Source organism: Diuraphis noxia, unplaced genomic scaffold (assembly GCF_037042655.1).
Source record: "Diuraphis noxia isolate RWA-SAM2 unplaced genomic scaffold, SU_Dnox_SAM2 contig0003, whole genome shotgun sequence".
NCBI classification, from domain to species: domain Eukaryota; kingdom Metazoa; phylum Arthropoda; class Insecta; order Hemiptera; family Aphididae; genus Diuraphis; species Diuraphis noxia.
The window spans coordinates 19385489-19410245 of NW_028301713.1; the positions used below are offsets into that span (position 1 = coordinate 19385489).

The following is a 24757-nucleotide window of genomic DNA, read 5'->3' on the forward strand; positions in this document are numbered from 1 at the left end:
CATTCAATGCTAAATAAATTCTACTCTAAATATAAAATAATTTATTGGCGCAAGAAACCTTCTTTAACAACTGGAAACAAGCAATAGTCGTGTGTTATACTGCAAAATGGTCAAATCCTGCACACCACCGAAGTTTACCACCCAATACCATTTTTGAACATTATGAGTAGAATAATAGAAAAGATAGTCATATGGTATCTTGAAAAACATAATTTATTGTCACCACATCAACACGGCTTTTGTAAAAATAGATCCACTAACGATATACTAGTAAGCTTACACACTGACATCATTGACGCATTAATTAACAAAAAAATATAATATTTGTTAGCCTTGATCTAAATTAAAACATACGACACTGATTGGAGATACAGGGCGCTAAAAATTATACAACAATTCGACATCAATGGAAACATGCTCAAATTTATAAAAAAATCACATTTACGATAGAACCTTTCAAATTAAAATCAAAAACTCATTATCTCAACCATTCTCAAACCAAAATGGCGTAGTACAAGGATTATCAATTAGCGTAACATTATTCATCATCTTAATGAATGAAATATCAACTCAAATCCCTCCACCCATACTGATAAAACTTTTCGCCGACGATGCACTGATTATAGCAAAGGAAAAAATATAAATTCAATAAAAAACCAAATTCAACTTACATTCGTAAGTTAAGTTAATGGGGGCTCAAAACTGTTTTAACTTTTTCCAAACTCTCTTCCAAGCAACAAAGCCTCTGGACCTGATGGGATCCTAAACGAGATACTGAAAAAAATAATAAAACACAAACCTGAAATATTCCTTGAAGTTTTCATTAACTGTCTGAAGCGAGGCTGCTTAGTGCTTTCCCACACGATCGAAAAACAATGCAAAACTAGTGCTCATAAGAAAAGTAGAAAAATCACTAGAAAACCCTTAATCATACAGGCTCTTATATATACTCTATAATACAGGAAAACTTTTAGAAAAAACCATAGATAACAGGCTGAGAGATTACTTAGACGAAACAGGCGGGTTTACCCACTCCCAATACAGATTCCGCAAAGGAAAGTCAACTATCCACGCACTGAGCAAACTTAATTACATCGTAAAGAATAAAGGAAGAAAAAAATACACTGGAATGCTTACCATAGATGTTGGGGCAGAATATTAAAATCCGTGTCAAAAAAGAGCATACTTCCATGTCTTTGACGTATAAAGAATGCTACGGTGCAGACAGACAATTAAGGTACAGGACAGGAGAAGCAGAAAAGACCATAATACTGACGAGTGGAGTACCACAGGGCTCAGTCCTCGGACCAACCTATATGTTGAACCTATTGTACGATGGACTACTAAAAGAAATTATGCCAACAAGAGTTGAAGTTCTAGCATTTGCAGAAGAAATATCTGTTGTCGTACGACTATTCGAGTCAGCTGCTGAAATTACGATACTGTTGCTTCAAAGGATAGGCTTAGAAGTAGCGATTAAAAAAACGGAGGCTATAGTTTTTACCAACCGCAGGACGTAAAACACTTTAGAAATATCGCTTAGAGAAACCAGGATAGAGTCAAAATAAAGTATAAAGTACCTCGGAGTTCACTTAGATTCAAAACTGAACTATTCAGTACACGCAAAAATAGCAGCCTAAAAGCGACAACAAAGACTAGAAGTTTGAGACGCATTATGCCTAACGTAGGAGCGTCTAAGGCAAGGAAAAGAAGACTTTTAGCGACTGTCATAACTTCGCAAACACTCTATGGATGCCAAGTATGGGCTGACAAGATGACCCTTAGAGGATGGGAAATACCAAAAAAAGCCAAAGAAGCATAATGCTTAGGGTAACATCAGCATACAGAACAGTTGCAAGCGACGCCCTTAACATATTATCAAGGCCCCCCCCCCCCCCCCAATAGATCTATAAGCAATGGTGAGAATGCAAAACTATAAGGCTGGAAAAGAAGGAAGAAATACGACAGAAGCTAGAGAAACATCCAATCGAGAAATCCAAACAAAGTTGCAAGACAGATGGCAGACTAAAGGGAAATGAGAATGGACAAAGACAATAATTCCGTAAATCCACAATTGTCTAAACCGCAAGCATGGTGATGTAAACTACCATGTTACGCAAACCCTTAGTGGACGCGGATGTTTTGCATACTATTTACATAAATATAAAAAATTGAAATCACCAAACTGTTGGTTCGTTAGCCAAAAAGAAGACAATGCACATCACACTCTGTTTATCTGTGACGTTTTCGAATCCAGTCGCAGAGAATTGAGGTATCAAATTGACGTAGACGACATCAACGATGACAATTTAATCGAACTGATGGTGAAATCAAAAGAATGATGGACCGTAATAGAAGACTTCATGGTCAACGTCATGAAAAAGAAGGAATCTGAGGAAAGGAGGAGACAATCAATGCCAATTTAATCGTAACTTGGATCACTACAAGAAAAAAAACCTTAAAAATAAGAATTTATTATAGGCAAACTGCCAAAAATATAGGGGGCAGAGCCCCTCGGAGTATTGTAAAAACGAATGTAAGAACACAGCTTAGGGGGATTATCCCAAAGCTGACTCACCAGACGATTTGTAATTTCATCAATAAATGAGCGCAACTGAGGGGAGAAATGAGGGAACTATGTATCGCCTTAAGATGTTATTTTCTAATGTAATAAAAAAATAAAATAAATAAGAGACGAGGTGATTCTCATCCACCTATGTATAGGCCACACCCACATGACTCACAGATACCTCACGACCAAAGAAGGTCCACCATCATTCTCAACGTGCGGAACAATCATTACAAGTCACAGAATGTCGACAATTCATTGAAAGGCACATCGAACTTAAACTTCCGGAGACACTATACGAGATGCTAGCACCTACTCCTGAGACGGCCAATTTTAATTTTATAAACACAACAGAACTGCCTCAACTGATTTAAATAATTAGAACTTAAGGTAAAAAATGTACTTTTGTTAATATAGATAATAAGTAAAAATGAAGAAACGCATGTAAGCAATTCATGTAAATTCAAAAAAAAATGTAAATATGGCTAATAACCTCGTTGTTCATGACGAATACAATTAATATAAATTATATAAAAAAATACTTAGTATGAATGGACAATATCGAAGAATTTTTAAATCATGTAGGTCATTGCTTAACAAAAAAAAAACTTATTTTAAATTATTAACGATCGATGTTTTTATTAATAATAAGAAAATATAACGTTATATTTTGGCTTTTTGAACGTGACAATTGTAATTTTATAGGCATAAGAAATAGTTATCAAATTAAATAAGTATTTAAGAAGGAAATAAATAAATAATTATTTAAAAATGTTTTTGTTTTCATAAATAATAATTTTTATTTTTGGACTTTTAATCTGACAATAAAAATGTGTCTTGGAATTTATTTCTAATGGAATTTTTTTCCTCGGACTTTTTGTCCAAGATTTTACACAAGTATGTAATGCAATGTAAAAAAAACAAAATAATTACAAACCTTTGAACTTCGCTATTTTAGAATAACCTATAAAATATTAGAAATAATATTTAGTTGACAGCATATTAATATGCGATATATAAATAGGTAGAAAGATAATGCAGATATCTATGCAACAACCATACTATTCTACGAAAACAATTTCATGAAAGAAATATTATTTAATTTTGATATAACGACCTTAAGTTAAAATCAGGTTAATAAACTTATTTGTTAAACAGTTTATGCAAGATTGCAAGAATAGCAGTAATGCTTTTTTTTTTTTTATGGGGTTTTTCTGTGATGGTTGGACGACAAGGGAAGTTATAGATTATAGATCATCTCGCTATTGAATCGTTTATAGTGAAGCTTGACTAATTCAGTGACGATGGATAAATAAAGGTCAGAGTGAAGGGTTATTATCGGAAACACAGAACAGATCTTTAAAGATGACGCGAAAAAATATAAGATGTAACCTGCAAAAATGTATGTTTTGTTAGGACTGTGGTATAGATTTCGGTGTCTGGTTGAGCAAGCGTAATAAGCTTAGCACTTTTTGGGATTTTCACATTAGCACTAGATACTTTTTGAAATTTCTATATTACCACCCGTCAATTTGGGGTTCTATGCATTTTACCACCCAGTGGACGGAAAAAGGTTGCTTTTCAACGCTTTTAGCGTTATGGAAAACTTAACTTTCGATACTGCTGTTATAAAAAATATTTTACTAACAATAGATTATTGTAGAAACTCTAATGTTTCTGAACTTCGATTTTAATACGTGCCAATCGATCAAAAAACTCTTCCTCGCAAACGACAATTAATCGAAAAACTAACATCTGCGATGATACACGTTCATTAGCTCTACTGATTTTTATACAATAATACACAGTTAAAACCTAACCTAACCTATGGTATTTAGTATAAATTAAATTTACATTGAAGCTAATTTATGAAATAATAAATACAAATACAATATTTAAATCTCAAACAGAATAAAATATTAATAATCAAAACAAAAATATACGTACCTAATGCGACTAGAAAAATATATAAAATAATATTAAATTAGTTACTATAGAAAGCTGTATTCAATTATTTCATATTCGACTTTCATTTTAAAATTAAATTATAATAACAATCATTTCTTTCTAATATTAATGGCGATATCGCAAACTTTACCAATTCTATAATTTTCTCCACTCACTCAGCAATAGGTAAAATACAATACAAAGGAAAAAGATCACCCGTTCCTTGGTTGAACGCAGAATGCGAAAATATAAAGACAATTAGCAAATTTAAAATAAAGATAATAACATAGGCGATCTAACAACATTCAAAAAAATCCGAGCCAAAGCTAGAAATAGAAATATCCTTATTTAAGACCAGCAAAACAAATTCATGGTGTAATTTCACTACATATAATTCATCTCAGTCCAGCTTCAATGAGTCATGGACCAATTAATCGTTAACATAACCATTAAAAGTTAGAAATAATATTTAGTTGACTGCATATTAATATTCGATAACCTTTTACGATTCACAACTATAAGTATATTTGGTTATGATTTCATTGTGATATATTTATCTTAGCTTAGATTTAACTTTCACAAGATTTTATTACCTTTTTGTAACGAAATGTAACTAAGTTTTACAATTAATATGTGGTTTGTAACTTTTAACATTACCTATAGTTACTAAAATAATATCACAATAGTATTGACTATATTACATAGTATATACCTATTATAAATATATAATAATAAAGCAATATAGGTACCTTCTTAGAAATACTACATACGATTATTTTAGATAGGTACTAATCTCTATTATATTGATATTTTATATTTTTGTAATGTTTGTTTTTATTTATATTTATGAGATTATTCTTATATAAATCATTTAATCTCTACTGCTATAAATAATTTTTTAGTAGTGACAAAAAGCTAGAAAAGAAACAGTTGAGCTCATACTTATTACTACATTTTTAGGCTTATCTGCAGTATAAAATTAAGACAATTATGATAAGGTTATTGGGATAACGTTCAACATTTTTTGTTAAAATTCAACTGTTATATGAATTCATATATTATGTAGATATGTTATGGCTGAATGTTAATGTGTGTGAAATCGGAAGTTCGTTAACCATTTTGTTGACGACCTATTGCTGTAATTAAATACTAATATTAATAGCTGTCACTAACCACACTAACGTCCAACCATTCAGAAGACTATTATAATCGTCGAAGCCGAGAAACTTGCAGTACTGCGACTGCAATGTGCAGACAACTACAAGCACCGCCGTCGACAGCGAACGTATGACAGTGATTTCGTGACCACGGCCGACATATTATTAGACAACTTTACTCACGGCAACCCGGGGTGCAATTAAGTTGTCTACCTGGCACTTTCACACAGTCCTACCACCAATCACATCCCAAGTAACAATTTTCAATCATACAGATTGATAAATATTTAATTCTCATTAAATTCTTAATATTAAATTTCAAATAATCTTGAGTAACTAATAAATATTTGAAATTCAATATATGTATTGTAATATACTTATATGTTTATAAATTATTGTCTTTTAAATATTTTTAATTCAACTATTATTCAATATTTAACAATGATTAAAAATAAATAAATATCAATGTTAATTAATAGTGGTTTAATAAATATGTAAAAATTGTATTCAACAAATCATTATATTATTCAATAACTGTATATATATATATATTTATATATATGTAGGTATATATTTATATATATGTAGGTATATATTTATATATTTATTTATATGTTATTTCAAAGTATTTAAAAAAATTACTAAGTATTTAAATTTTGTTTTTAAATACTTTTTCTTGATGAAAATATTTGAAATGTAGTTTAAATACTTCCAGTTTACAAAAAAAAAAAATAAATTCAGAATTGCACATCTATTACAAAATTATTATCGGTGATACACTAGCTGATATTCACTATTATTATACAACTATAATACTTCTATACAGTCCATGATAAAAAATAATATGAAAATCCTGCTTATAATATTGCTATAATATTATAGCACTCCTACGCGCGATTTGTTCCCTACCCTGCAACCCGGTATGACAATAGTCAATAAGAAGTAATAACAAAGAGAAACAACTCAACAGTACCTACCTATAGGCTATAACCTAAGTACGTTCGTTCAGTGTACACGGTAAAACTGTATAATAAAAAAGCTAATACGTATGGACGTGATCTATACGAACTTATATACTATAGATACATATGTCTATATCTCAATTTCAAAACAATTATACCGTTTTAGCGCGCTTTCAATAAAAACTGTCCGACAAGTATACACCAATTTCAAATAAATTGTACGTAAACGGTTAACGCCAGAGTAAACACGTATAATATTATATTGTAGTAGTGATTGTGATATTTGGAACTGGCTGTATATGGTTTACCTTCACAGAAAGTTGACGGTGGTAGCGCGCTCGTCGCAGATAGCCAGATAGGTGGTTCCTATAGGACTCTAGGTGAAGAAAAATCCACTAATTTTTATTAAAATTTATTATTCAAAAACTAATGATATGCCCTAAATTCTGACTTCATTATTGTATATTTTAATATACCTAAAATAGTAACTACTAACTATATGAGCCCCTCCACCCAAAAACAAAAAGGGTGTCCCGTAAAGAATAAATCTGAAATAATATACATTATTATTGTGTGACACACTGACGCTATAGTATTTGGTATTTTGGTATTATTTTCTGTTATCAATCACAATTCATGAAAAATCTATTTTTATACTACGCACCATCGCGGATTTTGTCACGTCATAATATTATTATTATGAACCATATTATTATAATATAATACCGTGAATATTATAAATGATATTATCAATCAACAATCAATCGGTAATCGGTAATCGGTTTAAAACACTGTAAAGCGTCTACTTCTACTGTTTCTATGTTCATCTCCGCCATTACTCGTCGTTGTTCGTATGTTGTAATTCTAATACCGTGGTTGTAAATTTCGGATCGACGTATCGTGATCGTCATTTTCATTTTCCATCGTGGTGTGTGTCCTTACTCCAATACTCCATTGTGTTTGTTCTTTTTGAGTTTTGACTTTTATTTCGCGACATTCGCGTCTCGTTCTGTAATTGTTTTACCGTGTTTTACTGTTGCGACTATAATTCATATTCTTTTATTCAAATATTGATGAGTGGCTGAGTTTTCAACAAGCGGATAGCTAATTGTCACTGGTAGGTATATAATATAATTTTATTATTAGACCCGTTTCATGGCCAAGCGTTTTTCGATTTACATCTTAGTATAATAGACGCACTTGAGTTCAAGCAAGTCGGTGAGTACGAACTTATACCATATAAATCGAAAAACTCACATAATGTACGTATGCATGGCTGTAAAACGGATGTGCATGTCATATTAATAATATTAACAATAATATAATACTTTAAATTTTGCAATATTTCTATTGTTGTTTCAGTCTCAAGATTTACCTATCAAGTTTTCAGTTGACGCCTAGGATCCGTTGAAGACCTAACAATTTCAGTCATAAGTTATAGTATTATTGTATTGTTATTGGTTAGTACCTAGAACATTATTATTACTTATTTTATTGTTTACTATGTTGTAACATTATACTATTAGTGTCAGTTTTATACTTAATTTTTATTTATACCATATACCATTTTTGTTAGTGGTGATCAGTCATTTTTAAGGCCCTTCTTGTGTTATTACTGATTATTGTTATGGAGTAAAAAGTTGTCAGATAGGTACATAAACTGTTTTTGAAATATTTATCTTTGAAAATGTCTTTTACTTTAAGCAAGTCTACTAAACGTAGACGATGTTTGGAAGAGATCGAAGAGATAGGTTTAGCCATTGATAGCAGTGCTTCTTTCAATAATCATAATGGTAATAATCAGCCTAGTTCATCCGAACAGCATATATCACATAAGGTATCTAATAATATTAGTAATGTGTGTGATCCTACACCTATTTTTTTTACAAGTAACCATAATGGAGAAATTGATTCAAACTTAATAGCTGACATAAATCTAAATAGTACAAATATTTTTGTTTCTAATTTTTCATCAGATTCTGATTATAGTGATTCAGACTATAGTGAAAAAGTGTTGATTAACATTACTAAATGGGCTGTTCAACATAAACTATCAAACTTGGCTTTATCTGATTTGTTAAAAGTATTGAAAACTAATCATAAATGTTTTGATTATTTTCCGATAGATGCCAGAACATTATTAAAAACTAATGTTAGTAAACAGCCCTTACAAATTCAAATTATGAATCCTGGTATTTTTCATTATTTTGGATTAGCTAATGGCATAAAATCGGTCATTGGTTCAAATGTATTTTCTGGTGACACAATTAAATTACAATTAGGAGTAGATGGTTTACCTTTAACTAAATCCACCAATAGCCAGTTTTGGCCAATTCTTTGCTATATTTCTAATTTTAATAATACTAAGTCTTGTGTGTTTTTGGTTGGTATTTATTGGGGTACAGAAAAACCAAAAGATAGTAATTTATATTTATCAGAATTAGTTGCTGAATTAAAAGGATTGTGTTTTGATGGTATTGATCTACCTGTTGGTAAAAAAAAAGTTTATGTTGAAGCTATTTGTGCTGATGCCCCTGCTATAAGTTATATATTAAGGACCAAAGGACATACAGGGTTTTCTTCTTGCATTAGGTGTTCAATTACAGGAGTATTTTTAGAAAGAAGAGTTTGTTTTCCTGAAACTGTTTTCAACAAGCGTACTCATGAAGAATTTCTTAACAGACAAGATGAAGACTATCAAGTTCATAATACTATTTCCATTTTATCCGAAGTACCCAATATAGACATGGTATATAGCTTTCCACTGGATTATATGCATTCGGTTTGTTTGGGAGTTGTTAAAAAACATATTTTGTTGTGGTTGGGTACTTTGAAAAATTCACCATTATCAGTTCGATTACCAAGCCAGAGTGTTAAGTTAATATCATTTAGACTAATGCATTTAAAATCAAACATAACTTGTGATTTTGCTAGGGTTCCAAGAGGGATAAATGAAGTTTTAAGATGGAAAGCTACAGAGTTTAGGACTTTCATATTATATACAGGACCTGTAGTACTTAAATCTATTATTAGTCCTGAATGTTATGAACATTTTCTATGTCTTCACGTGTCTATGACTGTTCTTTTAAGTTCCTCTCATGAATATCTTTTAAATTTTATTGATAAACTGTTGAATTACTATATAAAAAAATTTGGTGAAATTTATGGAGAAGAATTTTTGTCACATAATTTGCATGCACTTGTCCATCTATGTGATGACTATAAAAAATTTGGGCCTCTTGACAACTGTTCTTGTTTTATGTTTGAAAATTTCATGCAGTTTTTAAAAAAAATGGTCAGAAGCAAAGCTAGACCTTTAGAGCAAGTTATTAAGCGTTACGAAGAATTTAATAAGTTTGGTAGACTTGAAACAACTTGTACTCAAAAAACTGAAAATGAATGTAAAAATATACATAATGAAGGGCCATTAATTGAAGGCTGTTCATCACCCCAATTTAAAATTGTATCTATGAAAAATGTTCTGATTAAGATAAGATCATTATCTGATTGTTATATTGGATATTTTGACAGTAACAAAAAGCTTATTATTATGAATGTTGTAAATGTTTGCTACCATCGTGAAAGTCAAACAAATGTATTTTTGGGAAGGATTTTCAATACTGTTAAATCTTTTTACACTAAACCTATAGACAGTTTGAAGTTAGGAATTGCTTGCGTTTCTGATTTGTCAGATGATTTAATGATATGTAACATTAATAAAATTAATTTAAAAAAGTATATGGCACTTGACCTAAATGATGATACTAATATTAAAATTGTTTTTCCTATATTACACTCAAAACAGTAATATTGTTCAAGGTTAAATTGTATTTTTATATTCTAATTTTTACTTTGAATATTGTATTTTTTTATTCTTATATCTGTAATAAATGAATGTATTATGATCTATACAAATTAATTGTTTTAATTTTAATAGAGTTTGTCATGGAGTCATTTTATTCAGTAGTCCATTTTGTTAATGAAAATACTGTAGAGGGTGTCCCTAGTAATTGGATCAAGGATAATACCTGTGCCTGGCCATTTAACCAGAAAAATACTAAAAAAATGATTGAACAAAAATATCATCCAAATAATAAAGAATTTACTTATTTTAAAATAAGAATGCTTTGTTCTGGTATAAGTAAGTTGTATTATATTTTCATTTTCAGTTTATAACAAATGTTTGTAGTTATAAATAAAAAGTAAAACAATCTATCTGATGAACAATATTAACACTTTGTATATATTTATTATTAGAAACTTTAGAAGAAGCAAGATTTAAAGCTAAAAAAGCTGAATTAACATCAGACCTATCTGATGATGGCAATAATAAAAAACGAGTGAAAATAAATAAATTCTCTTCAACAAAGTCTCTGGAATGTCCTATGTATAATTCAGGTAACATAATTAAATTAATTTTAAATGTGTTTTATATGTAAAATATTATATTATAGGTTTTTGGTTATAAATTTATAATATATTTTTAACATTTTCAAGTATTACAATTGAATACATACTATAGACAGTATGCTAGTTATTTATAATATATATTTTTTTAAATTTTGTAGATTCTGATGATGGTAGTGGCATCAGCATAATGAATAAAAAAAATAAGAAAATGCAAATAAATCTGTTGAAAAAAAAAAATGGTTGGTCTCCCTCTCCAAAAAAAAATGAAGGTATTATTATTGTATTTTGCTGTAAATATTCAATTTAATTAAAACTTTCTAATCATCATAATATTATAACCTGTTATAATAAATATATATAATTAAAGGGGCTGAAGACACATTATCTTTCAAAAGGAAACTTAAATTTGGAGTTGATGTTTTAAAAAAAAAAGTTAATCCACTAGAAAATATTAGTCCTCATAAAAGTCCTTGCAAAAGTCCAGGTAAAATATAACTATGTCTAAATATTTGGAGATAATTATTTGTTAAAACTTTATAAGCTGTAAGTTAATATGATACTTGGAATATTAAATCACAATATAGGATGATTAAAATACCAGTAAAGTAAAGAATAAATTAACCAAAACCTGATTTTACTTATAGTATATTTCATTTACTGTCTTATAGATGCTGAAAAATCTCCATTGTTAAAAAGAAACAGTATTGATGAACATAACCACACGCAAAGATCATTATTTTCACCTCTCATGATTAATTCAGATAATGATGGTAAGAAAAAAAATGTCGAATTATAAATGATTATTTAAAACTTTTCTATCCAACCTATGTATAGAATGATGTGTGTGTGTGTGTGTGTGTGTGTGTGTGTGTGTGTGTGTGTGTGTGTGTGTGTGTGTGTGTGTGTGTGTGTGTGTGTGTAGTATATACTCTAATAAATAGGAAATGTTATCATTAAAAAAAAAGATGTAATTTCAGGTACTGAAAACACATTTACTTTCAATAAGAAAGAAGTTACATTTGGAGATAATAATTCTAAAAAAAAAGCTTATCAACTAGAAAATATTAGACGTAATATTAACCCTCGCAAGAGTCTAGGTAAAATATAACTTTGTTTAAATGAATAAATGTAATTATAATTATTTGTTTAAACCTCATAAGCTGTAGGTTATAATAATTGGAATATTAAATCACAATATAGGATGATTAAAATACCAGTTAAAAATAAATTAACCACAAACTTATTTTACTTATAGTATATTTCATTTACTGTCTTATAGATGCTGAAAAATCTCCATTGTTAAAAAGAAACAGTTTTGATAAAAATAACCACACGCAGAAGTCATTATTATCACCTGTTATGATTAATTCAGATATTGACGGTAAGAAAAAGAAAATGATAATGTTGTATAATGATAAGTTAAAAATTTTCTAGAATACCTGGCACCCCATATTAGCTATTTTTATTGTTTGAATTTATATTAACTTAAATTTTGCACTATTTATTTATGATTAATAGTTGTTACCTATAAGTATATGGACATAACCATTTGTGTGAAAAATATTATAATATATTACTTAGAACCTAATGATCAGTGCCTATTTTCATTCACACCATCATTTTCTGTGTGGAAATGTCCATAAAATTGAAAAAAAAAATCTAAAATTTACGATACCCCTACCCTGGTAAACTAGAAATTTACTGATAAATACTTTATAATAAATAATAAATTAATTATTGTACATAAATCTAAAAAAAAGATAATTTTCAGAGGCTGAAGGAACATTTTTTAACAGAAAATTTACATTTAGAACTGATAATTCTAAAGAAAGAAGATATCAAGTGGAAGATATTAGATACATAAGTCCTCGCAATAGTCCTGGTAAAGTTATACATGAATAAATAAAACAATTCATAATAATTTTGAGTTTTGAGATAAAAATTTATTTTAAATGTTTTAATGTCAAACATGAAAACCTTTAATGAATGATTAATGTTATTATTTATTAAAATTATTTTTTATACCAAATCAATCACAAAAGTGTCTGAAAAAGTTATTAAAAGTATAATTATGTTACAGATTTTCCTAACAATGCAGTCCCTTGTGATCTGGATAAATCTACTGGAAGAAAATCATATTCATTATGTGAAGATCATGATGCTATCAATGGTAAGTATATTATTGGTTCCATACACTCAAATTAATTTATAGACTTATAGTATATTATGTTGTTTTTTTTGCTTTTAGATAAAGAGTTCAAAAAACAAATCATAAGACATGTTATGTATTTCAAAGTAGAGCTGAAACATATTACAAACACACTGACAAATAATCACTATGAATTGTTAGAGAAAGTACAATCGATAGAAAAGTTTCTAAATGATAAACCAACTACATTTTATGAACAAACAAATGTAGACATAAACTGTATGTCCGATTGCTCTATACCAATTGATAATATAATGGATTTAAACACTTTAGAGGACAAAACATTAAGCGATCAAGAATTCAAAAAAGCTTTGGTAAGTATATTATATTTTAAATAACTATAAAAGTAAAACAGAATTATAATTAATTATAATTATAGATAAATGAATTATCGCATGTTGGAGGGAAAAATGTAAAAACAGCCGTAAAGAGAATCATGTCAAAATTATTTACAAATGGTTTTCTGGTGGATTATTCATTTACTGGAAAAAAGGGGAAAAAAAAATTTTGCGATTTGTTTATATTTCCAATTATTTTAAGTGAGTATATTATTAAAAATTATAATACAATTTATATAATACTTGCAAAAAGGACCCCTACTAAATTTTTGTCCTGGCCCTTTTTTTCATAGTATATTTAAATATAAAAATGTTATTTTATAGTATTATTTGATATAAAGTAAGTGTATATTTCTGTAGAAATTACAAAACCATTTTAATTGGCCCACACGCCCTAAAATACCTAGGCTCCTGTACTCAATGTCCAACCCCCATCCCCCCTCCTTCTTATGGGAGCCCTGCTTGCAAGCTTAATAGTTGATTCTTTCAAGACAATTTATTGGTGTCTGACCATTATAAGGTTAGGTTGTGGTTAGCATTTTTTTTATGAATAAATAAGATTAGATTGTTAAGATATTATTATATAGGTTCAAAATTACATTTAATAACCATTAGTTGAACAGAATATTTTTGTAAACTGATAACTGCTTGTTATGTTGTTACGTGCAATAGTCTGTAGTGTAACCACAATTTTTTATAAACTATACTAAAATTTAGTACAAAAAAACATTTTAAATTTAAAGGACAAGTTGGGAATACAATTGCTTATCCCAAAGCTCAAAATATATCACAATATATCAATTTTATGACTTTTTTATTTTTTAGAAGCCATTAAAAAACAAGTACAATTCAAAAGTGCAAGTGATCATGAAATAGAAGAACCGTTAAAAATATATTTAGCTCAAGCACCCTTTGCAGAAAAGCGATCAAAAACTCTAACTCATAAGATATAATAAATTTAAGATAAATATGTAACACTTTTTTTTTTCTAAAACAAATAAATTTTGTTTTTATCAATCTTATAATTTTTTTTCATTTGGTTTTGTATAGGTATGAAAGTGAGTGGAAGTAAAAACTACTTTGATACATTACTATACTAATTTTAGTTTCTTATTAAAAAAGTACCTATATTGATATTTTTACTTGGACCTTTTTGAATAAGACAATTTATTAAGCTAAATAATTTATCATTAAACCGTAATAATTTGAAAACTAAAATGGTTGAGTAATATTAATAAATAAAAATATAATATTAATATATAGCTGCAGTATATTAAAACAGTGTCAGGTAAATATAAGTCAATGTTGACTAAATATTTGTTAAAATCATGTATTAAATATTGGTAAGTAATCTTAACTGAACATTAGTTGACAATATTAGTTAAATAAATAATTTTGGTTCATTCAATATTTACTTAATATTGTTAAATGTTTAAAAATGTATCCTCAATCAATATATAATGTTGAATCAATATTTAATTTTTTTTATCTTTATAAATAAATATTTGCTTAACATTAATTAAATGATAGTTTGTTACTTGGGATCGATCAGGGTTAATCGATTACTATGTTGTGTTCACATCTTAGCGAACGTGCTCGGCGTGTGATTGACGCCACCGCTGGACGGCGATCCACGTACCATCGGTACGACTTGAAACCGGTACTTTTCAGGACCAACTGCCCCGGCGGTCAATATAGGTACAGCCACGATAAAACTAACGTGGGTGTATCGTCCGACCGAAAATCCCGTCATATATGACAGTCAGCGACGGTGCTAACAAAACCAATCATTCTCTGGACGAGATCCGGATTACGCCGAAGCCTGCGTCAAACGGCGACTTGTACCCGCAGCGGGACGCAACGTGCCCACACAGACCTCGTAGCCGCTGACGATGACGCCTGGGAACAAAACCGTCGAAACGACAGCCAACTGAAAAGAAGTCCGACGAATATTTAATTTATAAATTTGGAATACCAAGCTTATACCGACGACGATCGGCCCCGTACCCCGTTATGTGTACAAATACCACCAGTACTTGTACTACTGTAGACTGCAGTATTCCCCGACTACTCAAAATAATCTAAAACCTACACAAGTAGGTATTCACAATAAGGAGGTTTGACAATTGGCATATAATTTAAGTTAGCAGTGGTTCTTGAGATTAGGGAGGATACTCATTGGAAAAAAAAACAAGCAAATAAAAGCTTATGATACCAAAGAAATTGGAGTTTTCTCATTTCATCACCAACATATTTAAGTGTTCAATTAACATTTTTTAATTAACTGCTAGAGTCTTTGAACATTTAAAATAACTTTTTCATCAGAAAAATCTAATTTATTCAGATAGTGATATCTAATAGATGTGCATTAACTAGATAAATATTTATTATAAAAGATATCACAGATATATTATATGAATTAGTCAGTTTAAAATACATACTTGGATTACCATATTTAAAATAATCGCTACTTATATCTGAAATTGTATTATTTTAGTATTATATAATACATACAAAAACACTAATATAATATCTGCTATAGTTATAGCATTATTTTTTCAATAAACTAGTAAAAGATACGTACAATAAAATTGTTTTTATTTATAAGTTGTTACAATGACGCAGTAGGAATTTCGTTTGAATAGGAATAGTGCTAATTGGTTAAACAGATTCATAACATAACGTCAGTTTTTATTAGTATATACATATCTAATATTTCGTAAATACATAACAAGATAACTATTGTAACATAGACATGTTTTGGCCAGGAAAGAACTCGCAAAAAAATAAATACTAAATGCAGTTAGTAAAATGTATATATTATATTCTAATGATAAATTTATTTCCAGGTCTTTAGTAAAATTGAATGACCAAAATAATTTATGTTTAAAATCTATTAAACAATAGACAATGATTTGAATATGTCTTACATATTTTTTTAAAAATCATGTAATATAAATAAAATCACTTATTAGTCTGTTAATTAAATAATCTTACCCTGAAATCCACAATAAGCTGTTAGAAAAGCTATAAAATTTTAAAATTTTACTCATAAAAATACGCTCGAGTAACATAAACAGTTAGTTTATTTAATGAGTCATCAATCTTTATAATGAATCATTTGCATAGGGCAACTAAATCTAATTTGAAGAACAAAAGACTGAATAAATATTAAAAGTGGTTGTTTATATTATGTTAACAATCCGATATTAAACTGTAATTTAAGAATATAAATAACACTTAATATATCAACCTTTTGATTGTTTTAATCATAAAGAATATCATACAAATTAGTTAATAATAACAAAACTTACTACGACATTTAGCTAAAAATAAAATAATACATTTGTATTCGCCAATAATATATTATTTATTTACTACAAATTACTACTATTGAAGAATTATTACATACTAAAAAATTATTAATTTCAACCATATCTGTTCGATAATTTTATATACGTTATTCTACCTTTTAACAACTATAGTATAACAAATCATCTGCATAATGTACCGGAATTAGTTTATATGAATATGATGTACAGAAGATTTTTATGTCCCTCTAAAATCAATGAAATGTATTTTATTTAAAAAAATCCGTAAATATACAATTTTTACAATTTTTTCATATTCTATACAAATAAAATATAATTATGGCATACATTTTATTTTTCTGTAAGGTTATTATAATATAATTATGTTTGATTTCAGTTAAAACATAAAAAAAATAAAAAATAATCAAAATAAACACATTATATTATATCAAAAAAGGATCCTTACTTCGTAAGCTCGAATAATTACCTAAAGTAGGGGGTATAGTGACTGTAATTGCAATAACTATAATTGTGATGAACATTAAACTACGCATTTTGGTTTAATACAAGAAAAGAATGTGAACGTTGAACAATGATTAAAATAAAATAATGTTTCTCGATGTCTTTTATAAGCGAAGCCCCCTCCCCCCACCCACATAAACAAAATAATGTTCACAATAAATAATTAATTTATTGTTTATCATAAAAAATAATAATATATTTTTTTATTCGTTGGTTAAAACCATATTTATTTTTTAACACCTGTGTAATTAAGTTTTATTTTTCAAGAATACAATATAGGTACATGTTACAACTTCACATAACGACTAACAGAGGCGTGCAGTTTGAGATTTAATATGCATGTTATTCGATTATTATTCGAAATGTAGTAACTTTTGGTTGAAAATAATAAAAACTAATCTAATTCGATTTACTTAAAAATGAAAATTTTTAAATTAGTGTGGTACAGTTCAGGTCAAAAAAATTAAGATGAATTTATAATTCTCACAAATTTGGCGAAGTAATGATGTTTAGTAGGCATCTTTTTTTGTATTGGTATACAAACTACAAAACTCAACAAAAACGTCCTTTTACTTATAATACCTAAAATCTAATTTATTTTTCGGTTTTAGACATTTTAGTTTACCTGAGTGTAAACTTTTTCGTTCAGAATTAAATTTATGTTTGGTAACAAATCGTTACCAACCACAATAGGTACACCATAAGTTTATTTTATTAATTCCTCTATTGAATAAATTATTAAAATATTTAAACAATTTTTAAGCTATTTTATAGACATTTGAAATTTTTCGTTTATTCAGTATTTTTTTCTTTTATAAATGTCAATAAATTATTATTAAATGGGCCAAGAAACTTGAAAACTCAACGCTACGTTTCCCATAAGCTTATGTAATAGAAGTTGGAAAATTCTGCTGCAAAAGAAATTTAAAAGCCGTAGATACAACATTTTTCATTTTGTATAGTTATTTTAAGTTCAAAAATAGATGAAATTACCTAATATATTGTACAATCAAGAATAACAATTTTAGTTATAGTTTTAATTCAAAAATATTATTCGACGGTCCTTATATCTAGCGTAAACTTTATATTCTATAATATTAACAGTAAATGTCGTTACTGACTTATATCAATATTCATACCTTATAATAAATTGTATACACCCACTTTGAATGACTGATTGAGGTGGGTTGTTAGGTTCGTAATGAATCTGATTTCATTAATTCGGAATTTATTTTATTTATAAGTATCTTTATTTTTTTTTCTTCGAAATAACAACAATTTTATCAACATGGTATAAAATATATTATTATCCTAGACTGACAATCCGTCTCCACTCAGAATCGTGTTTCGTATACAATGATATTATATCATTGAATTAAAATTTAATATCATCCATTACAGTAACTCACTTGTAAAGTACTTTATAAAAAATCAAGAAAACGTGACGATTTTTTTTTTAAATTTTATTTATGATTTTGAATTTGTTTTATTTTACAAAATTCGTTAATACCGCCAAAATCTTCAATTTTTTATTTGAATTTGAAAAAAAATTTTAAATTTATTTCGAAAAGTGGTTCCACAATCCGTATATTATTCATTGAAGTACAGTGTATTCATTTTGTTCAAAATCATATTAAAAAACAATATTAATTTACAAGTTTCTTAGTATTAGGTACTTATTCAAATCTATATTCCACTTTAATATTCATGTCATTCGATTATTTTTCGAGCTGTATTAACTTTTGGTAGAAGCTAATAAAAACTAATCTAATACGATTTACTTAAAAAACAAAGAAATTAAAACTATTTCATCGCTAATAATAGTTGTCGATGATAAATAATCGAATAAATACCAACAATTTCCCGATGATTACTACTTGAAATTAAAATCACAGAATTTTCGGTGAATAATTTTTTGCTTGGTAAAAAAACTGAAAACTTATAAAACATATCGGCATTATATATGATATTATGTTAATTTACGATGTTTTACTATTTTTTAAAATTGATTATTTGAATCAGGGACTGGAACCGGAACCGAAAGAACCTTGGAAAAATCTAAGAACCGGAACCTTATTTGGAACCGATATTTTAAAATACTTAGAACCGTATTAGAATCGGAACCCTATATTAATAAATAATAATTTTTTCGGTTCTTTTGGGTTCTTATCGGTTCTTAGAAAAATTCCGATATTTCAAATAACTGAACATTTTATTTAAACTGTTACAATCGAATAATTATTTTTTTTGCAGAAATATTTTTATTTTGTACATCTATGGTATTTTAAATTTTTAACCCGAAATAATCGTATTACATTATGACCGACTATGATAAATTTATACATATTATGCGGGTTGCATTTTTCATTATAATGAGCAATATAACGTGGATAGTCGAACAACAATTATGGGTTTTTCTACAAATGTTTACAAAATACCTATGAATAATATTTGTATAGTTATTTACAACTCAATCTAGCTTTGGTTCGGAAGTTACGTAATCAAAATTATGTATATTTAATCAAAAAGGAAAAATTAAAAACACCTATACTAGACTGTTTGACACGCTGGAATTCTACTTATGATATGCTGGAAAGGTTGCAATATTTGAAAGATTTTATTCAAAAAATGTCAGTTAATGACAAAACGTTAAAAAAAGTTGCCATAAGTTACCATGATTGGCAACAAGTTGAAACAATTTCAAAAACACTATTACCTGCAAAAGTATGTTCAAAAAAACTGCAAACTGAACAGTTAACTATGACAGATTTTTATGGGGCATGGATTTCCTGTAAGATTCAAACAAATGCATTGAATTCAGACTTTGCTAATAAATTAGCACTGTTAATGACCAATAGAGAAAAAATTATTTTGAACAATCAAGTCTTACTTGCAGCTATTTTTTTAGACCCACGATATAATATTACATTGAGCAGAGAACAGTCAGCTACTGCAATTCAGCACTTGACCAACATTTGGATTTGTTTAAAAAAAATTGAACTGAATAATCAAGAAGTCAATACAATAAGCCCCGAGTGCCATCAAAATGCAAGTGATAGCTTAGTCCAACAGACCCTATAGATGATCTTGAAATATATCTTAGAAGCAAAGCTAATGATGAATCTACGTCTTCTGATTTTGGCAATTTATCAAATTCTCAAACTGAAACTATTGGAACAAAAATTGAGACACTTTTAAAATCATTTAGTATTGAAGAAAAAAGATTATGCCATAAAACAAATATTCTTCAATTTTGGAAATCTAAAAAATTAGTATATCCAGAACTTTTTGAGCTATCTAATATAGTATTCAGTGTTCCAGCCACACAAGTTAGTGTAGAAAGACTATTTTCAGGTTTGAAATTTGTGTTATCGCCGTACAGGTGTAACATTTCAGCTAAAAATCTAGAAAACCAATTGCTTGTGCGTACAAACATGCTGTTTGAAAAGAACAACAACAATCTTCAAGGAGTATCTACTTAAATAGATTATGAATATTATTTTTACTAAAAGTTGTTAAATTTGTTTTTATATTATTAAAATTCTTAGGTATTTTTTTCTTTTGTTACATATTTTGTTTATCTAATGCTTTTTGTGACTTTTTTCCAACAGTTTTTGTCACCAATTGAACATTGCTAACCTTATATGATATTTATGTTTAAAAATACATTTAATATCTAATTCAGATTAGATAGTTATTTAATTATTTTGTTCAGATAATATATGACTGAGCTATTTGTTTTCACCTTGACTCATGTGCAGCATTGCAAATTTGCAGTAAAAAAAACCAACCTTGTGAATTAGCTGAAGTACCTATATATTAGAGTTAGCTTACCTACTGTTGGTAAAATGGCTATTTTACAATATTTAAATTTTAAATTTATATGGAAATTAAGAGTTGTTACTTATAATAATTAGATACCAACCTAGGTTTGTTATTAAAAAAAAAAAAATCCACCTCATTCAAAATAGGTAATGTTTAGAAATATGCATTTTTTAGAACCGGTAAGTACCAGAATTAACCGGAATCGGAACCGGAACGCTTATTTTGTAAATTTAAGAACCGTAATCGGAACCGGAACCAATTATTTTTTATTTTTAAGAACCGAACCAGAACCAGAACCGAAAAAACCCTTAAGGTTCCAGTCCCTGATTTGAATGCATACAATTTAAGAGGAAATTTAAATTTATAGTCTCAAAAGAGTAATATTATCGAGACCATATTGTATTCAATGTATATTGTATAGAAATACTAACATAAACATATTTATGAAAATTTAAATTATTTAGATGATATTCAACGTTTCGATAAAAATTAATTTTTTCGAAAACAATATTTTTCTATACCATATACCTATTCTCCTAGGCCAGGTCTACAATGTCGATTGTACATCTGTATTAAATGTAACAACGGACACAAAGCGGCATATTTAATTTGCAATACCTACTTATTATTTAAACAGTTGATATTATATTATTACTATGTTGTTTTTCAGTAGTCGAGTTTCTTCGTTAAAACATTTAAAAATATTCTAACCTATACCAAATTTTTATTATGAGTTGTTCTTGAAATTATAATGATGTAATTATCCATCTATAAATGCGTTTTACTTGATCAAAAATATTGATAACTTAATACAAATTCATGCAGTGCTTGTAATAGAAAATCAAAATATTAAGATGAATTTATAATTCTCACAAATTTGGCGAAGTAATGATGTTTAGTAGGCATCTTTTTTTGTATCGGTATACAAACTACAAAAATCAACGTTAAACAAAAACGTCCTTTTACTTATAATACCTAATATCTAATTTATTTTTCGGTTTTAAACATTTTAGTTTACCTGAGTGTAAACTTTTTCGTTCAGAATTAAATTTATGTTTGGTAACAAATCGTTACCAACCACAATAGGTATGCCAAACAACGTAGCATCGGTTTTCCATTGAAATATTTATCTACCCTTTCCCGAAAATATGTTCTCAGATTATTTAGAATTCAATATAATTATTCAATTAGACGTTAATCGTTTTTTAACACTCACAGCTATCCAAATAAATTAAATTAAATTTATTATTGAAAATTTTTAAATTTGTGTGCTACAGTTCGGCCAACGAATAGAGGCAAGCGACCGTCGCTTGTAGTTAAATTTATTCAACAATAAGAGGTCCCATAAAACATATAATATTATTTATTGATGTAGCGAGTGTATTAATTTTATTCAAAACCATAAAAATTACAATATCAATTTACAAGTTTCACAGTAATATTTATTCAAATATAAAATGGTATTAAAACGGTTTCGAATAAAAATATTCTAACCTAGCTATACCATCAATTTTAGATTCTGAGGGAGCGATTTTACAATGAAGTGTTTTTTTGTATATTCATTTATTTTTTGTGTCCTCTTACACGATAAGTTGTCGAAATAATAATTCTTTGATTTTAAACTTCAGTAGCTTTCCCGGTTATAGAGTGAATCTAGTTGGTGCAAGGGCGATTTCAATTTTTTTCATTCCCAGACGTTTTCAAAAGCATCGGGAAAGACAGAAAAGAAATTAAGTTGTAATCTTGATTTTTTCAATTTTCAAGTGACTGTTAAAAAATATAAAAATACATACTAAACATTTTTTTTAATAAGCATTTGAATTTTGAAATTTGACGAAAAAGGTAAAACACACCAACATTTGCAATTTAATTTGAGTTGGAAATTTATAAAAATTTATGTTTTCAAATCTAAGATTTGAAAATTAAATACAAGATTTTTCATGAGTTTGTGTACTTTTATCAAATAAAAAATTTCCTACCGATAAGTCAAATTAAATGTTTATCTGTTTAAGACCATTTGAATTACTATCAATTTCTCGTGTACCGATATTCTTATATAAATGTTATTCGAAAACGAATAACTGGATTAACCTGAAATTTACACCATAAGTTTATTTTATTAATTCCTCTGATTGAATAAATTATTAAAATATTTAAACAATTTTTAAGCTATTTTATAGACATTTGAAATTTTTCGTTTATTCAGTATTTTTTTCTTTTATAAATGTCAATAAATTATTATTAAATGGGCCAAGAAACTTGAAAACTCAACGCTACGTTTCCCATAAGCTTATGTAATAGAAGTTGGAAAATTCTGCTGCAAAAGAAATTTAAAAGCCGTAGATACAACATTTTTCATTTTGTATAGTTATTTTAAGTTCAAAAATAGATGAAATTACCTAATATATTGTACAATCAAGAATAACAATTTTAGTTATAGTTTTAATTCAAAAATATTATTCGACGGTCCTTATATCTAGCGTAAACTTTATATTCTATAATATTAACAGTAAATGTCGTTACTGACTTATATCAATATTCATACCTTATAATAAATTGTATACACCCACTTTGAATGACTGATTGAGGTGGGTTGTTAGGTTCGTAATGAATCTGATTTCATTAATTCGGAATTTATTTTATTTATAAGTATCTTTATTTTTTTTTCTTCGAAATAACAACAATTTTATCAACATGGTATAAAATATATTATTATCCTAGACTGACAATCCGTCTCCACTCAGAATCGTGTTTCGTATACAATGATATTATATCATTGAATTAAAATTTAATATCATCCATTACAGTAACTCACTTGTAAAGTACTTTATAAAAAATCAAGAAAACGTGACGATTTTTTTTTTAAATTTTATTTATGATTTTGAATTTGTTTTATTTTACAAAATTCGTTAATACCGCCAAAATCTGCAATTTTTTATTTGAACCTATCGGCATTATATATGATATTATGTTAATTAACGATGTTTTACTATTTTTTAAAATTGATTATTTGAATTCATACAATTTAAGAGGAAATTTAAATTCAGTCTCAAAAGAGTAATATTATCGAGACCATGTATTCAATGTATATTGTATAGAAATACTAACATAAACATATTCATGAAAATTTAAATTATTTAGATGATATTCAACGTTTCGATAAAATTTAATTTTTTCGAAAACAATATTTTTCTATACCACATATTCTCCTAGGCCACGTCTACAATGTCGATTGTACATCTGTATTAAATGTAACAACGGACACAAAGCGGCATATTTAATTTGCAATACCTACTTATTATTTAAACAGTTGATATTATATTATTACTATGTTGTTTTTCAGTCGTCGAGTTTCTTCGTTAAAACATTTAAAAATATTCTAACCTATACCAAATTGTTATTATGAGATCTTCTTGAAATTATAACCATGCAATTATCCATCTATAATGCGTTTTGATTGATCAAAAATCTTGAAAACTTAATACAAATTCATGCAGTGCTTGTAAT

The 24757-nt window shown here is 27.8% G+C and overlaps 2 protein-coding genes and 1 pseudogene across 7 annotated transcripts; 2 read left to right on the plus strand and 1 right to left on the minus strand.

Annotated features, from left to right (window-relative positions):
• Positions 1 to 6451: 6451 nt before the first annotated feature.
• On the plus strand, positions 6452 to 14617 carry LOC149056964 (uncharacterized). Of its 4 annotated transcripts, XM_089223533.1 has the most exons (14): positions 6452 to 7752; positions 7998 to 8095; positions 10573 to 10776; positions 10893 to 11033; positions 11204 to 11314; positions 11413 to 11529; positions 11714 to 11815; positions 12011 to 12142; positions 12325 to 12426; positions 12817 to 12927; positions 13126 to 13215; positions 13294 to 13568; positions 13634 to 13793; positions 14418 to 14617. In XM_089223533.1, the coding sequence occupies exons 3-14, from the start codon at positions 10581 to 10583 to the stop codon at positions 14543 to 14545; spliced, it is 1665 nt and encodes a 554-aa protein (XP_089079659.1). In that variant the 5' UTR covers positions 6452 to 7752; positions 7998 to 8095; positions 10573 to 10580; the 3' UTR covers positions 14546 to 14617. The 4 variants fall into 4 exon arrangements, with proteins under 4 accessions (XP_089079659.1, XP_089079658.1, XP_089079661.1 ...); XM_089223532.1 differs by having other exon boundaries at positions 6452 to 8095; XM_089223534.1 differs by having other exon boundaries at positions 6455 to 8095; positions 12023 to 12142.
• A 424-nt stretch (positions 14618 to 15041) lies between these two features.
• Positions 15042 to 17507, minus strand: LOC149056965 (uncharacterized). 3 transcript variants are annotated; one of them, XM_089223537.1, is made up of 5 exons: positions 17391 to 17507; positions 16907 to 16918; positions 16590 to 16619; positions 16034 to 16069; positions 15042 to 15522 (listed from the first exon to the last, which is right to left on the minus strand). In XM_089223537.1, the coding sequence occupies exons 1-5, from the start codon at positions 17455 to 17457 to the stop codon at positions 15380 to 15382; spliced, it is 288 nt and encodes a 95-aa protein (XP_089079663.1). In that variant the 5' UTR covers positions 17458 to 17507; the 3' UTR covers positions 15042 to 15379. The 3 variants fall into 3 exon arrangements, with proteins under 3 accessions (XP_089079663.1, XP_089079662.1, XP_089079664.1); XM_089223536.1 differs by having other exon boundaries at positions 17370 to 17507; XM_089223538.1 differs by lacking the exon at positions 16907 to 16918.
• Positions 17508 to 19832: 2325 nt separating this feature from the next.
• Positions 19833 to 20907, plus strand: LOC149056966 (uncharacterized; annotated as a pseudogene).
• The last annotated feature ends 3850 nt before the right edge of the window (positions 20908 to 24757 follow it).

Coding starts and splice junctions, on each gene's coding strand:
- LOC149056965 (XM_089223536.1), bottom strand. CDS start 17,457: ATGCGTAGTTTAATGTTCATCACAATTATAGTTATTGCAATTACAGTC. Junction 16,070..16,589: donor AGCTTATTGTGGATTTCAGG/GTAAGATTATTT, acceptor ATACAATTTCAG/ATATAAGTAGCGATTATTTT. Junction 15,523..16,033: donor TTTTAAATATGGTAATCCAA/GTATGTATTTTA, acceptor ACTTCTTTTCAG/TTGGCTGTCGTTTCGACGGT.
- LOC149056964 (XM_089223532.1), top strand. CDS start 10,581: ATGGAGTCATTTTATTCAGTAGTCCATTTTGTTAATGAAAATACTGTA. Junction 13,216..13,293: donor AGATCATGATGCTATCAATG/GTAAGTATATTA, acceptor TTTTGCTTTTAG/ATAAAGAGTTCAAAAAACAA. Junction 13,569..13,633: donor AAGAATTCAAAAAAGCTTTG/GTAAGTATATTA, acceptor TTATAATTATAG/ATAAATGAATTATCGCATGT.